This window comes from Stomoxys calcitrans, chromosome 1 (genome assembly GCF_963082655.1).
Source record: "Stomoxys calcitrans chromosome 1, idStoCalc2.1, whole genome shotgun sequence".
Lineage (NCBI taxonomy): Eukaryota > Metazoa > Arthropoda > Insecta > Diptera > Muscidae > Stomoxys > Stomoxys calcitrans.
In genome coordinates, this window is record NC_081552.1 from 150266322 (window position 1) to 150280212 (window position 13891).

Consider the following 13891-nt stretch of genomic DNA (forward strand, 5'->3'; position numbering starts at 1 on the left):
CCTTACAACTTCCAAAACGATAAAGATCATAAGCAAATTTTTATATTTTTGTAGCAATGGCTCTGCTGCAGTATGCGTCAGCATCCGATAATTCAGTTAAAAGTTAAACAGCTTGAACAAGTGGATTTTTTGAATTTTTTTGGTCAACAAATTATATGCATTGATTAGTCTTTAGAGAAAAAACTTACTTAAATAGCACCCTATTTTTTTCTCTCTTTTGTAAAGAGGACTTATTGTACAATAGATGCATTTTAAGTGGAGTTTGAACAGGATATGACACTTAAACGGTTGCAATATGTATTTCAATTTTGCCCGAAATGGGTTTTTTCGGATTCTCTGTAAAAAAAAAATTGGGCACTTTTGTTTTTTTAAAGACATTTTTATCGTTTATATTAAAAAGAATCATTCAAATATTTTATTCGTTTTTTCTTAGAAGTTTTGAGAAAGCGAAAGCGCTCGGACCACTTAGCTTTAGCCATTTTAAATTTCATAGAGTTATCTCTATCCGTTTTTTTTCGATTCTATCCCACTGTGCGTACTAGAATTCAATGAGCATACGGACGGTCACACGAAATAAATTTCCATCCCAAGTGATTGCGACTTATTATCAGGGAAACATTTTGTAAACTGCTTGGCCCGCTAACATTTTAGTCGTAGACCAAAGACGTATCAACAAGACTCGGCACCGTCACATATAACACATGTAAACCAAGAATGGCTAAAATATGATGTTTCGCACATCGTTTCGTCTACACAATTCTTTAGCTATTGGGTGCAGGAACGGACACATCGGCGGTGGCATTTGGTCATAAAGGCAGAGCTGAATTTTACACTGATTGCCAACACAGTGCAAATATCTTTTGGAAGTTGTATTAATGGCTTCGAACGGTATACAAAGGTAATGGCTCTTGCTGCTGTTCCGTATGCCCAGGTTCGCACTAACGATGAAAAAGTACCCAAAAATAAAGCTGCCTTACAAAAATTCAAGCTCGAGTTTGGAAAGAGGTATCGTAATGAATTTTGGATTGGCGTAAAGTAGACGACTGAAACTAGTTACAACTACTTTCCCGTCATGTTTAGGGGAAAATGGGCTAGTCAAAAGTCAGCAATTCGACAGTAATCAGCCGATAAAGGTGTACTCCATCGCGATTTTAAGATCGTTAGCTCAATCCGTAAATAAAGTACCACTTTGTACGTTTTAGTACCTTAATATACAAATTTGCAAACAATCTTCTAGTCATCCGTTACATACTGCCAAGATGTACCTGTATCTCTAATGTCACAGATGTAGCTCAGTCTGTAAATAAAGTACCACTTGGTACGTTTTGGTAGCAAAATGAACGAATGTCTAAAAAATCTTCTAGCCGCTTTGGTCAAGGGCTTTGGCTGCGTCCCTGCCCTGCACCATTGATCACATTTGTCGACTTCTTTGCCCGGTATCTCTTTTTAGGCAAACAAGGGATAATGGACAACAATTGCTATGCTATTGGTGCTATATCAAGTTACTTTAACCGAATGCTGGAGACCATAGTAGAAGTCATTGTGTAAAATTTTAGCCAGTTCGGATAGGAATTGTTCCTTCTAGAGGCTTAAAGGGATAATCGGGATATTGGTTTATATGGGGGCTATATCAGCTTATGAACACTTCGTGCAAAATTTCAGCGAAATCGGACAAGAATTGCGCCTTCTAGTGGCTCAAGAAGTCAAAATCCACGATCGGTTTATATGGCAGCTATATCACAACATGGACCGATATGGCCCTTTTACAATCCCAACCGACCTACACTACCTTCGAAAATAAGCGTGTTTTCAACAAACAGACGGACATGGCTATATCGACTTAAAATGTCATGACTATCAAAAATATATAAACTTTTTGCGGGTCGAAATTTCGAGTCGTTACAAACGGCGGTATTTCTATCCCTTGATGGAAATACCGCCGGAATACATTCGTTTAACTTGCAATTCGTTTTTTGACCGACTGTGAGCATTATTCAAGGCAAAAGGTGGTCATATCTGTGCATGGATTCTGCAATTTTGTGTCATCGCAGCTGCATTGAACCAAACCAAATCGGTTCATATGTTTAGAGACAATAAGTTAAAAGGAGTTCAGTTCGGCCAGGCCGAACTTTGGATACCCATCACCTCGGGTATATATGTAAACCACCTTTCGTCACAATCCGGTGTAAAATGCATAATTTATGCCTGCTAGCAGCTTTATCGAAATATGGTCTGGGCCAAATTGAAGAAGGATGTCGGAGGGCTGAGAACAACTCACTGTCCCAAATTTCAGCAAAATCGGATCATAAATGTGGCTTTTATAGGCCTAAGACCCCAAATCGGCGGATCGGTCTATAAGTAAGCTATATCAACATATAGTCCGATAAAGCCCGTCTTCGAATTTAAGCTGCTTATGGACAAAAAAAAGAATCTGTGCAAAGTTTCAGCTCAATATCTCTACAGACAGACGGACGGACATGGCTAGATCGTCTGAGATTTTTACGCTGATCAAGAATATATATACTTTATAGGGTCGGAAATGTGTTGCAAACGGAATGACAAAATGAATATACCCTCATCATTCGGTGGTGGGCATAAAAATCATAAAATTAATGGTAGCCACATATATAAGTGTGGAGATTATATCGATTATTGCACATGTGTCAATGTTCATGTCTCTTTGGTACAAATGAATTATTGCATTTACGGTGAATAGCTAGTTAGTTCACCATATAGAATGTATCAGTTTTTACTCAATATAATTCAGAGTTTAATGGCCGGAAAAGATCTTCGTATATTTTATAAAGCAACACTTGAATTTATGATCTTTGTAAATTTAATAATATTTTTCAAAGTAGCAAAAAAATGTTAAAACAGCTGTTTCTAACTTTGGAAAGAGGGGACGCATTTTCACTTGGCGTTTCGTTAGCTGGCTAAAACTCACTGTTTTTCACAAATGATTTCTAATTTCTTCTTTTAAAACTATGCATCATTATTATCAAAATATAAATACTTCAGGACGCTCCGATTTGTAAATATTTTGTCCATTTTTTCTCAAAAGTAAAATTGTTAGCTTTTGAAACTTGAAAATGAAAAAAATCGGCAGAGTCCGGCCGGGATTCGAACCTGGGTACACGGAGTGACAGCGAGAGCCGTTGACGTTGTCTAGCATACGAAGCCATCAATACAACTTCAAGCAGATGCACAGAATCATGCGCATTCCAGAGAACTGCAGCGAGTAGAATAATTTTCAAGCACACTTGTTCAGCGACTCGAACGGAGAGTGATTGCTTTCGTATTTGCTCGAACCGAACTTTCAAATCACTTCATTAGTAATCAAACATGAATGTTCGTACTCGCTCGTTTCATTCAGTAATGAGGGATGATCAATTGAATTAACTTAAATTAACTTTTTGTTTCCATTCGAGTTTGTTGGGGATAATTGGTCGTTCTACGCACACATATCCAACTGGGTGCACGTGCACTTAAAGAAAAAAACAACAAACACTGGGTAGTTTTTCTGTTTCTTTGTTTGAAATGGAGTGGAAATTATGGATCCCAAGTTGGGACGAAAAGTCGACCCTTAGACTTTGCGATTTTATCATAATGGCAAAAGTCGACATCTATATTTTTAGACTTTTTGTTCCCTAAAGTCGACTTTTCGACTTTATCAAAAAGTCGACTTGCAAAAACTAGATGTGTCGAATTTTTGTTAAAAATTTTAAAATTTGCTTAAAGAGATAGAATTATCCTACAAGTTTTCTTGAATTTTCCCCATTGAAATATGATAATTGCATTGTATTTTCATAAAGGGAGGTATAAAAAAAATGTTAAATGCCAAATTGGCGCATTTTTATTTCAAACCACCCCGCTATCTTAAAGCCAGCGTGGCTATTTTCTACATTTTTGCCACATTTCCGTTTATTTTTCCTTTTTTTGGTATATGAATTAAAGCTGGAAATGTTCTATATATCCTAGCCGACTTTCAACTAATAATTTTCAGAATGTTAAAACACAAGTAGAACATGTGAGAAAAGAACTTTTATTCTCTATCACTCCATCTATGAAACCCAAACAGAAACACAAAAATACTATGCGATTTTATGTATCCGGCATAACCAAGACCATATTTCAATAATGTCTAATTTTCCAAATTTTGTGGTTGTCGTCATAATTAAACATGAAAAAAGACCGCCTACCACAAATCGGAGTCTATCTATTCCAAATTCCATCTGGACTTCGCTAAATTCGGTGCAAAAATCTCTATTTGTGAAATGTACCCTTATACAGGAGCTACTATAAAATATTGGTCGATTCGTCCATAGAATGTATTTACTTTCGCCAGCATAATAAAATTTTATACAAATTGAAACAAACATGTAGGTTTCAGAGGAAAAATACTTAAAATTTGGTTGCGTTAGTATGGGACCTACATCTAAAGTTGGAATCACATTTTATTGGCTTAAGATGTTTAATCTAGAGATCGATCTATATGGTAGTTACATCAAAATATGCAAATGGTACATCAAAATAAGCGGACATTAAATACGCCTTTTAGGGGCTGAAGATTTTAAATCTGGAGTCCAGTTCAATGCGGTGGCAATGAAAAGATATAGTCCTGTATATCCCATCCTCGAACATAATGGATAAAAAATACAATTGTGCCACAGCTTCCATACACATAAAACTATTCAACTGAAACTTACGCTTATAAGGACGTAATTGCTAAAATTTGGCTTGGATATGCACAAACTTCGGCACGAGTTATTATTACCCATCTTAATACCGCTACTGAAGTTTATCAACTCGATTCAACCATGTAATGACTATTGCCTTTCGTTAAAAAAACTTTTCAATTTAAACATTTTTTTTATAGTAACAAGAGTAAACCAAAGGGCAATTAATCGTAAAATTGGAAACAGTTCTTACCTAACAATCTACCAGCAACATTAGCAAAGCCAAACTTGTAGAGCTTTCTTTTTGACTATTCGATTTTTTAATCATTGAAAGTCGACTTTGACTTTTGTGCACAAAAAGTCGACTAATCGATTAGTCGAAAGTTGACTTTGGGCTCCCTAGTTTGTGGTTTTTTGAAGAGAATTTTGGTCGACATTATTAAATTTGACGTCACAGGTAGTGCATCAGCCACCATCGAAATGTTGACACATAATTATGTTAAGCGAAATTTGTTAGGCGTGACATTCCATTATCAAAAGGCAATAAGATAATTGAGTTGGTGCTGGGCATGAAATCAATGGATTTCGAGTGGTCCACCAGCGTAAACAATCTAAAGAAGCTTATATGCATTTGTAATGAATTCGGTATCCCAAATATCGAAAAAGTAAAACTTAAGTTAATTCAATTAAATTCAATTTCCAATGTTAGTATTAAGCCATAATACCAAATGAAATTAAAGGTTTTTTCTTTCCTAAATCTGTGTAAATTTATTGAAGCGAAGGGCGATTTATGTAGCTTGATTCCAGTCAGACTTGTTCATTAGCACTATGAACAAATCAAATCAAGTACAACAAACAGACAAAAACATATCAAGCACGAGCTTTAAAATTGAGCAACCCGTTCAGCAGAATCATTCACAGGCTTCTAGCCAAAACAAGCATGTGCGTTGTTTGATTGGAACCTAGTGCTTCAATCAAATCGTTTTTGAATCACAACATTTTCGTTGCGTTTTGAGTGAGTTGAATAGACTGATTTCACTTGTGCACATGATTGATTTTACTCGTTTTTCCAAACAGATGATCAAGCCTACACAATCATACTCGTTGCAGCTCTCTGGTGCATAGTAGTCTAATTGTTGCAAACAAAATATCTCTGATTACACGAAACACACATGCATTGGGAAAAAGTACAGCTAATAGACAGGGTCGTCGAGCGTGGTCAATGTGGTATTTGTATCATAGAGGCGTTTTCGCAATAAATATGATACAAATGTAGCATACCAACGTACGGTCCTTGAAGCCATCACATCTAATATGGTTGAAAAGTCTTCTAACCACAGATGAAACACGTCCCATAGTGGTTGGTGTGTGATACGATCTCTGGCTTTCCTTTTCTATTTGCAAAGAAAAATCTTCGCTGATTGAGCTCGTCTCGAAAGAGAAACAAACGAAAATGTTTATCCTTCATCGATGTTTTGAGCTTCATTAAAAGTTGTCCTTCAACTTCAAACAAGTTTTGGCCTGTTGGTGCACATTTTCCTTTTTTTTTTTAAGTGGCGGGCTTATTTCAGGGTTTTTGCCGTTTGGACCACTGTGCATCATGTTATAGTTAAGTGATGTCTGCAAACATGGTCACTGTTATGCATTATGCGCTACGGACACGTCCCAAAAAATGACTTTAAGCTATTCTTTTTTATTTGAAATTTGGTCAACTAATTGAAAGCTCTGGTAAACAGCTGGCGGAGGATATATGAGATACGTCTAGGCCGAACATAGGTTAGATAAGAGTGGCAGTCCTTTACAGACAGACTCACCTAGACAACTTTAAGTCCATTGTGATACCACAGTAGCGATAGACCCAAGACTTCTGGCGGGAATCGAACCCACTTCACCTGTACTGGTAATGCAAGCACGCTACCAACTTGGCTACCGGGGCGCCCAGACCGAACTTAACGGTCTTTTAAATTTTAAAGTTTTTATTTGTTAGGTTAGGTTAGGGTTAACCTAAGTATGCAAAATTTACGTTGCAAAACTCTTCCCTAGACATGGCCCATTTTACGAAATGCGAAAAGGTGGACTGGTATTGAGAAAATTAACTTAATTATTAGTATAAATGCTCTGTATAAAGAAATAAATTAAATGAAACAAAAATGCAAAATTGAAATAAAACTATAATTTATTTACTTTTGAAATATCAGAACACGTTTTACACTTTGAACCGAACTAAGAATTTTTCTATGTTTTAGTACATTTTCTTGTTAGATTTAAATAAATGCCATAAAAACTAATGAAGTACACAATGAACATAATCTGCCTTAAAATGGGGGTGGGAAAATAATCAAATAAAATAATTAAGCAATAGGAACAGCGAGGCAAGCTTTCCAGCTTATTGTTCCATATATTGTCCGATTTTGAAAATACTTTTTTAAAAAAGTAATTTTGGTTTCGCAGCAACCTATAGATACAGTCAAGGGGTGTAGCAAAATAAATATGTATGTATATATCAGTGTAAAATAAATGGCAAAATCTTTTACAAAATAATAGAAAATAAAGAAGTGCAATGAGATTAAATACATTGTTGAAATACATATACACAAGACGTCAAATGTGTGTGGGTCTGCGTGAGGTGTTTGTGTGTGTGTTTGTACAATAATCTGTAATATTTCCTTTTTTTTGTTTTTTTTTTTTTTAAGAGGCACAAAATATACAACAACAAAGAACGAATAATAAATTAGGTTAAGAATTTGAATTTGTTTCTACTGTTTCAATGTTTCGTTTGGCAAACCCGGCCATTCACAACAGTAAATTGCGTAGAATGCCGGATAGAGGATTCGAGTACCGGATTGCGGTTCTCGAGTACAGAAGTAGAAGCACAGCATTTGAAATGAGGTAAGGTCAAACGAACTAAACTAAACGAACTATAGAACGAGAAAAAAGTCCTCCGGATTATTTCCGTCATAGTCTCGATGAGAGTGATGTGAGGGTGCGGCGTCAGCAGTGTCGTGGGGTAGTAGCGCGGAAGATTGCTTAGTTCTTCGAGTCAAGAAAGGGAATTTTGAATCCAGATTTTTTGACCACACTGGGACTGCTGATGTCACTGGGGGTACTAACATTCGCATGTTGACCGGGACTAAGTGGTGGCCTCTCCTGTGAACGATCGACATGGGGTGGCAGTTGCAAGTTCAGAGGATCACGCAAACGTCGCAAATCATATTCAATTTCGGCTATTTGACGCCTCAGCGAGTTGTACGACTCAACATCGAAGTTCCTCTTTTTGGCACGTTTGTATAAGGTTAAGAGGTAATGGCGGTCTTTCACTTCTGGTATATTGTATTCCTGTGGAACGAACAAACAACTTTAGTTATAAGGGCAAAATGTTCCAACTAAGCGCCATAACTCACCGTTTTTGTTATGCAGTAGTAGGCATACATGGCCATTGCCGTACCATAGGTTACAAAATATGTGACCGGTTCCATAATGTCCCAAGAGTATTCCCACCATGTAAGGCGTGCCAAAATGCCAAACTGTACAGACATCAAACCCAGACCGACCCATGTCATTATATTAGTTTTCCGTTCAGCTTGAGCACTTAACTCGGCCTTTTGCTAAATACAGAAACAGAAAATAAAAAAACAATTTATAATAAGGATTGCGTCAGGCTATATGTGCGACTTACTCTTTCCAAAGGAGCCAGTTGATATTTAAGGTCCTCTAATTTTACATTCAACTCCTGTTCCTTTTCTATGTGATATTCCCCCACATGCAAGGCTTCATATAGCTGAAATCAATTTAAGAAAAACATTATTAAATGAGCCAAATGTCTGTTTATGTAGTGATGTTTAAGGCATTGCATTGTGGCATTGCTGTTGTGCCTTGCCAAATCAATTTTTGGAATCTCAGTACCTGTGCTACTAAGGCTTTGACATCTCCTAATTTTTTTAGATCTTGCAGTTGAATTCTTTCCCGTGGTGGTGGAACAACTTTATATTTCAGGTCATTGATGTGTATCCTGCAAAAGAGTCAAAGAAGGAAGAAATGAATGTTTGTTAAGAACCCAAACTTGAGTAGATTGTAGTTTTACTTTTAAACTCGAGTCTTTGGTCATTTTCTTGTTGTTTATTTCACCTAAAGAGGTTAGCATGGGCTAAAATTACCATTTTCATAAGTGGTTAAAAAGTGTTCTACAAGCAAAGTTAATTTTTTATACAGCTAAATACTAATTTTGCAAATTTTTGAGAGGCAAGAACGACGAGATAGTGGATTTTATGAGACGGAGGAACATATTGGCTGCAGCGATCAAGGAGACAAAGCTGACCATGCTATCACTAGTTTTACGAGGAGGCGTAGCAGCTCGCCCGACATTTCCATTGCATCCCCTGATCTCCTGAGTAATGTATCATCACTAAAGCAGTAGCCGCTTGGAGTATTCGACCGGCTGGTCGAATACTCCAAATGAGGCCCAATTTCCCGGCGCAGGCAGTGGTACTCGCAGACGAGTGTGATGGGAATTATTGCTCGAATCACCGAGCTGAATCTGGAAATTAACGAGGTAGTCAACAAACATAAGCAGAATTTGTATCTGGAACACTTGGAGCAATGTAACTTAGGTACCGGTACGGCAAGCTGTGGTCTACTGTTAAGTCCCTCTTGAACCTTGGTAGACGGGACGACAGGATCACAGTCATTTTTGGCGACGTAACTGTGGCTGATTCGAAGAGGTGCGCCAGGTTGTTCAACCGTCAATGTGCATCCCAAGAGTGATAGGGCTAGGAGGAGAGTCACTGGTTATATCAGTGGTCCCTGAGCCGAAGAACAACCATGACAATTTACCGTGGAAGAAGTTATAAATGTCATGCGTGGCGCCAAATCATCCAAGGCGTTGGGCCCCGACGGAATCTCTACACTGATGCTGAAGAATATGGATTTACCTGGAGTTGAGTACCTTACTACTGTCCTTAACCTGTCGTTGGATACTCTTTTAGTACCCAATGTCTGGATGATGGACAGAGTGATCCCGCTACTCAAACCTGAAAAGGGCCCGAAGAAGCGGGAGTCGTTCAGACCGATCTCCCTACTCTCACCTGTAGCTAAGACGCTTGAGGGACTATTCCTCCCGAGCCTCGATGGAGAATTTCTATTTGCCGAGCATCAGCATGGATTTCGAAGACTGCATGGCACAATAACTGCTTTGCATGCCATCACCGCACACATTTGCCGTGGCTTCAATCAGACCAGGTCATGTGATACGACGGTGCTTGTGGCGGCATACGACACGGCCAGCCATGCCAAACTATTTGAATACAACGCCAATACGTCTGTCCAGCCAGGCCTGAAACGCTGGGTCGTGAATTATCTGTATGGTCGACAGTAATTTGTGGAATTTAGAGATAAAAAATCGAAACAATATAGAGTGAAATAGGGAGTTCCCAAAGGCGGGGTGATATCTCGGGCACTGTTTAACCTCTACCTATCCTCGGTTCCAGAGACCATCCAAATTATGATCTTGTGGATAGGCATCCACCGCCCAGAAGCCTTAAGGTATATCTATATGATCCAGAGTGTGAGGTCCAGCGCTACAAGAGAGATTAAGCGGCATATCAAGCGGGTATAGACAACATTCATACAGACACGGCAGCAGATATGGTGAATATCTACCGGGTGAATGTGGTCCTTAGACAACGACCGCCTGCAGAAATTGATTTCCCCCGGCAAACCGAAGAAGTTTGGCTCAATTACGATCCGGCAAATGCAGCCGCCTCAATGGCATTGATGGCAACGTGCAGGATGTATGTCCCGTTGTGACCAGCACGTCACCTGCTTAACTGCCCATCCAGACCCAGATCCCTCTGGACGCACCCCATGTTAGCCGCAGAGTCCCTGGATCTGGATACTCAACAGAATCAAATAGACGAAAGACACAACACACTGCGACAACAACGACTAATTTTACAATACATAAAAATTATGTTCGAAAGAGATCTAGCCATGCCCTTCTGTCGGCGTATCTGCCCGCTATAAAGACGATAAAGTTAAACAGTATTTTGTTTATAGGCAGCTTATGTCCGAAGATGTAGACCAATTTAGCTTCTTCTGCTTATAACAACGAATTTTCAACCAATTTCGCAGAAATTTGGAATAATAAGTTATGCCAAACGCTATACCCATGCCGAATATAACTCAAATGGACCACAGAGACTGATTTTTCAATCGATATTTGTGTGGTCATAACTGAAATTTGGAAAAGTGTTTCTTATTAGAGCTCGCGACATCCATGTTAAATATAGGCAACATCGCTAAATAATGCGATTTTGGATGGAAGTTGTAAAATTGTGTCACAGAAAAAAGTCTGCTTATATTAGCAAACATCGTCTGCTGCCTGCCAGTATTTAATTTTGCTAGTTCTGCTGGTACAGCTAAATGTTTTCTATTTCAGAAGAGCAGGCTGAAAGCTGAAAAGTCAGTTGTTTGCAGAAAATGAATGCTGCTCAATTTATAATGGCGTTGATGGAAGGAGAGTAAAATAAAAGCAAATTAAAAGCGAAGGTTTTGATTTTTTGAAAGAAAATGACAAAAAATTACTTGGCCGCAGCCAGAAAAAATATATAAAGTAATCAAAACACATGACCGTCCGTAATACGCAATACGTCCGTAATACGCAGTACGTCCGTAATACGCAATACGTCCATAATAGCGTAAAATACAACAAACAAATAAAGGCGCGTTAAGTTCTGCCGAGTCAAATCTTATATACCCTCCACCATGGATTGCATGGGATAAGTTCATTGAATGACCTTTTCAAATTTATTGTTGCCGTATCAAGTCAAAGGCCGTACTTGTTATGGCTGTTAGAAGTCAAACAAGTAAAAGCCGAATCTTACATACCCTCCACCAAGGATTCCATTTGTCAAGTTCTTTGCCCGGTATCTCTTTATAGGCAAACAAAGGATAACGGATAAAATTTGCAACGCTATATCAGGTTATAGACAGACTCAGGCCTTACTTGGTTCGGATGATGGAGGCCATAGTGGAAATCATTGAGGAAAATTTCAGCCAAATCGGATAAGAATCAGGTTATAAATCAATTTAGACCATACTTGGCATAGTTGTTGGAAGACGATATAAAACACTTAATGTAAAAAAATTAAAGCTAAATCGGATAAAAATTGAGAACTCTAGAGGCTCAAGAAGTCAAGATCCCAGATCGGCTTTTATGGCAGCTATATTAGGCTATGAACCGATATACACCATACTTGGCACAGTTGTTGAAAGTCATAACAAAACACCTCGCGCAAAATTTTAGCCACATCGAATAAAATTTGCGCACTGTAAAGGCTCAAGATGTTTAGATGTTAGCTATATAAGATTCTGAACCGATTTGAACCATATTTAGCAGAGTTGTTGGATGTAATAACAAACAGCCAAATCGGATAAGAACTGCGCCCTCTAGATGCTCAAGAAGTTAAGATCCGAACTCGGTTTATATGGCAGCTATACCAAAACATGCTGTTACGAGAAGCTTAGCTGCAAGCTACCAGGCGCGTCCACAGGTTGCGGATAGTGGAATGCTCCATACGGAGTAGCTGAAACGGCAGTCGAAGACAATCAGCGATATCGAATGGAGAGTCTCATTGAGAGGTTAGGCGTTACCGGCTCTTCCACAAATACTGAGTGCCTATGATGCTCGACATGACAAGGCGAGTTAATGGCGCCTTTATAAACCCACTGGCCACCCTGTTCCCGCTATCGGTCTTTTGGACCGGAACGAGCCTGCTCACCTACAGGAGCTTGACGAGGATCGCCACCTCCACATGAAAACGTGGCTACAACAACAACAACAAAATTGGCCGATTTAGGCCTTTTACAGTTCCAACCGACCTGCACTAACAAGGCCTTTTACAGTTCCAACCGACCTGCACTAACAAGAAGTATTTGTGCAAAACTTCAGGCGCGTAGCTTTACTCCTTCAAAATTTAGTGTGCTTTCGACAAACAGATAGACGGACAGACGGACACTGCTAAATCGACTTACAACGTCAAGACGATCAAGAATATATATACGTTGTTAGGTATCAGATCAATATTTCGATGAGTTACAAACGGAATGATGAAATCCAATCCTATGGTATCAAAGGACACCACGTTTAAAATTTCATTGTGGAAAATTGCAGCCAAATCGGATAAGAATTGCATCATATAGAGGCTCAATAGGTAAAATGGGGAGATCGGTTTATATGGGAGTTGTATCAGGTTATGAACCGACTCGGACCATATTTGAGCACGTATGTTGAAGGTCATTAGAGAAGTCGCTGTGCAAAACTTTAGCAAAATTAGACAAGAACGGCGTGCTCTAGCGGCACAAGAAGTGCAGTTAGGAGATGGGTTCATATGGGCGCTATCTCTGGCTTTGAACCGATTCTGACCATTCTTAGCACATCTGTTGAATGTTATATAAAACGTAAAAGGACAAAATTTAAAATCGGAAAATAAATGCGACTTCTAGAGGCTCAAGAAGTCAAATGTGGAGATTGATTTATGTGGTAGCTATATAAAAACATGGACCGATTAGTAGCAGTTACGATCCCAACCGACTAATAGGAAGAATTTGTGCAAAAATTAAAGCACCTAGCTTTACTCCTTTGAAAGTTAATGACTTAAAATTTCATGGCGAACAGGAATATATATATATATATATTGGGTTGCCCAAAAAGTAATTGCGGATTTTTTAAAAGAAAGATGAACTTTAATGAAATATACTTTTTTTACACTTTTTTCTAAAGCAAGCTAAAAGTAGCAGCTGATAACTGGCAGAAGAAAGAATGCAATTACAGAGTCACAAGCTGTGAAAAATCCGCAATTACTTGTTGGGCAACCCAATATATATATATATATATATATATATATATATATATATATATATATATATATATATATATATATATATATATATATATATATATATAACATGGACCATATATATATATATATATATATATATATATATAACATGGACCATGTTGGCTTTGTGTCAAATTTCAAATTTGTTCGGAAGCTGGCATGCTTTCCACAGACAGAAGGACATGACTAGATATAGATATATACGTGCTAACTGAGCCAGGCCCGCTCCGCTGCGCTTTCTTTAACTTTATATGGACCAAAAGTTTCCTTCCAATATTTATTTTCGACAATTAAAGAGCTTTTAATGAAATACCATGCTAC

General features: G+C 38.2%; 1 protein-coding gene across 10 annotated transcripts in view; it reads right to left on the reverse strand.

The window, feature by feature from the left end:
- Positions 1-6834: 6834 nt before the first annotated feature.
- The window catches only part of LOC106092276 (calcium uniporter protein, mitochondrial), a 642340-nt gene continuing 635283 nt past the window's right edge, over positions 6835-13891 (reverse strand). For all 10 annotated transcript variants that reach the window (XM_059361328.1, XM_059361329.1, XM_059361327.1 and 7 more), the window contains 4 exons: positions 8580-8685; positions 8353-8454; positions 8078-8281; positions 6835-8012 (listed from right to left, as the gene is read on the reverse strand). In XM_059361328.1, coding sequence (XP_059217311.1) covers positions 7704-8012; positions 8078-8281; positions 8353-8454; positions 8580-8685 — 721 coding nt within the window. In that variant the 3' untranslated portion in view covers positions 6835-7703. The remainder of the gene's footprint in view (positions 8013-8077; positions 8282-8352; positions 8455-8579; positions 8686-13891) is intronic.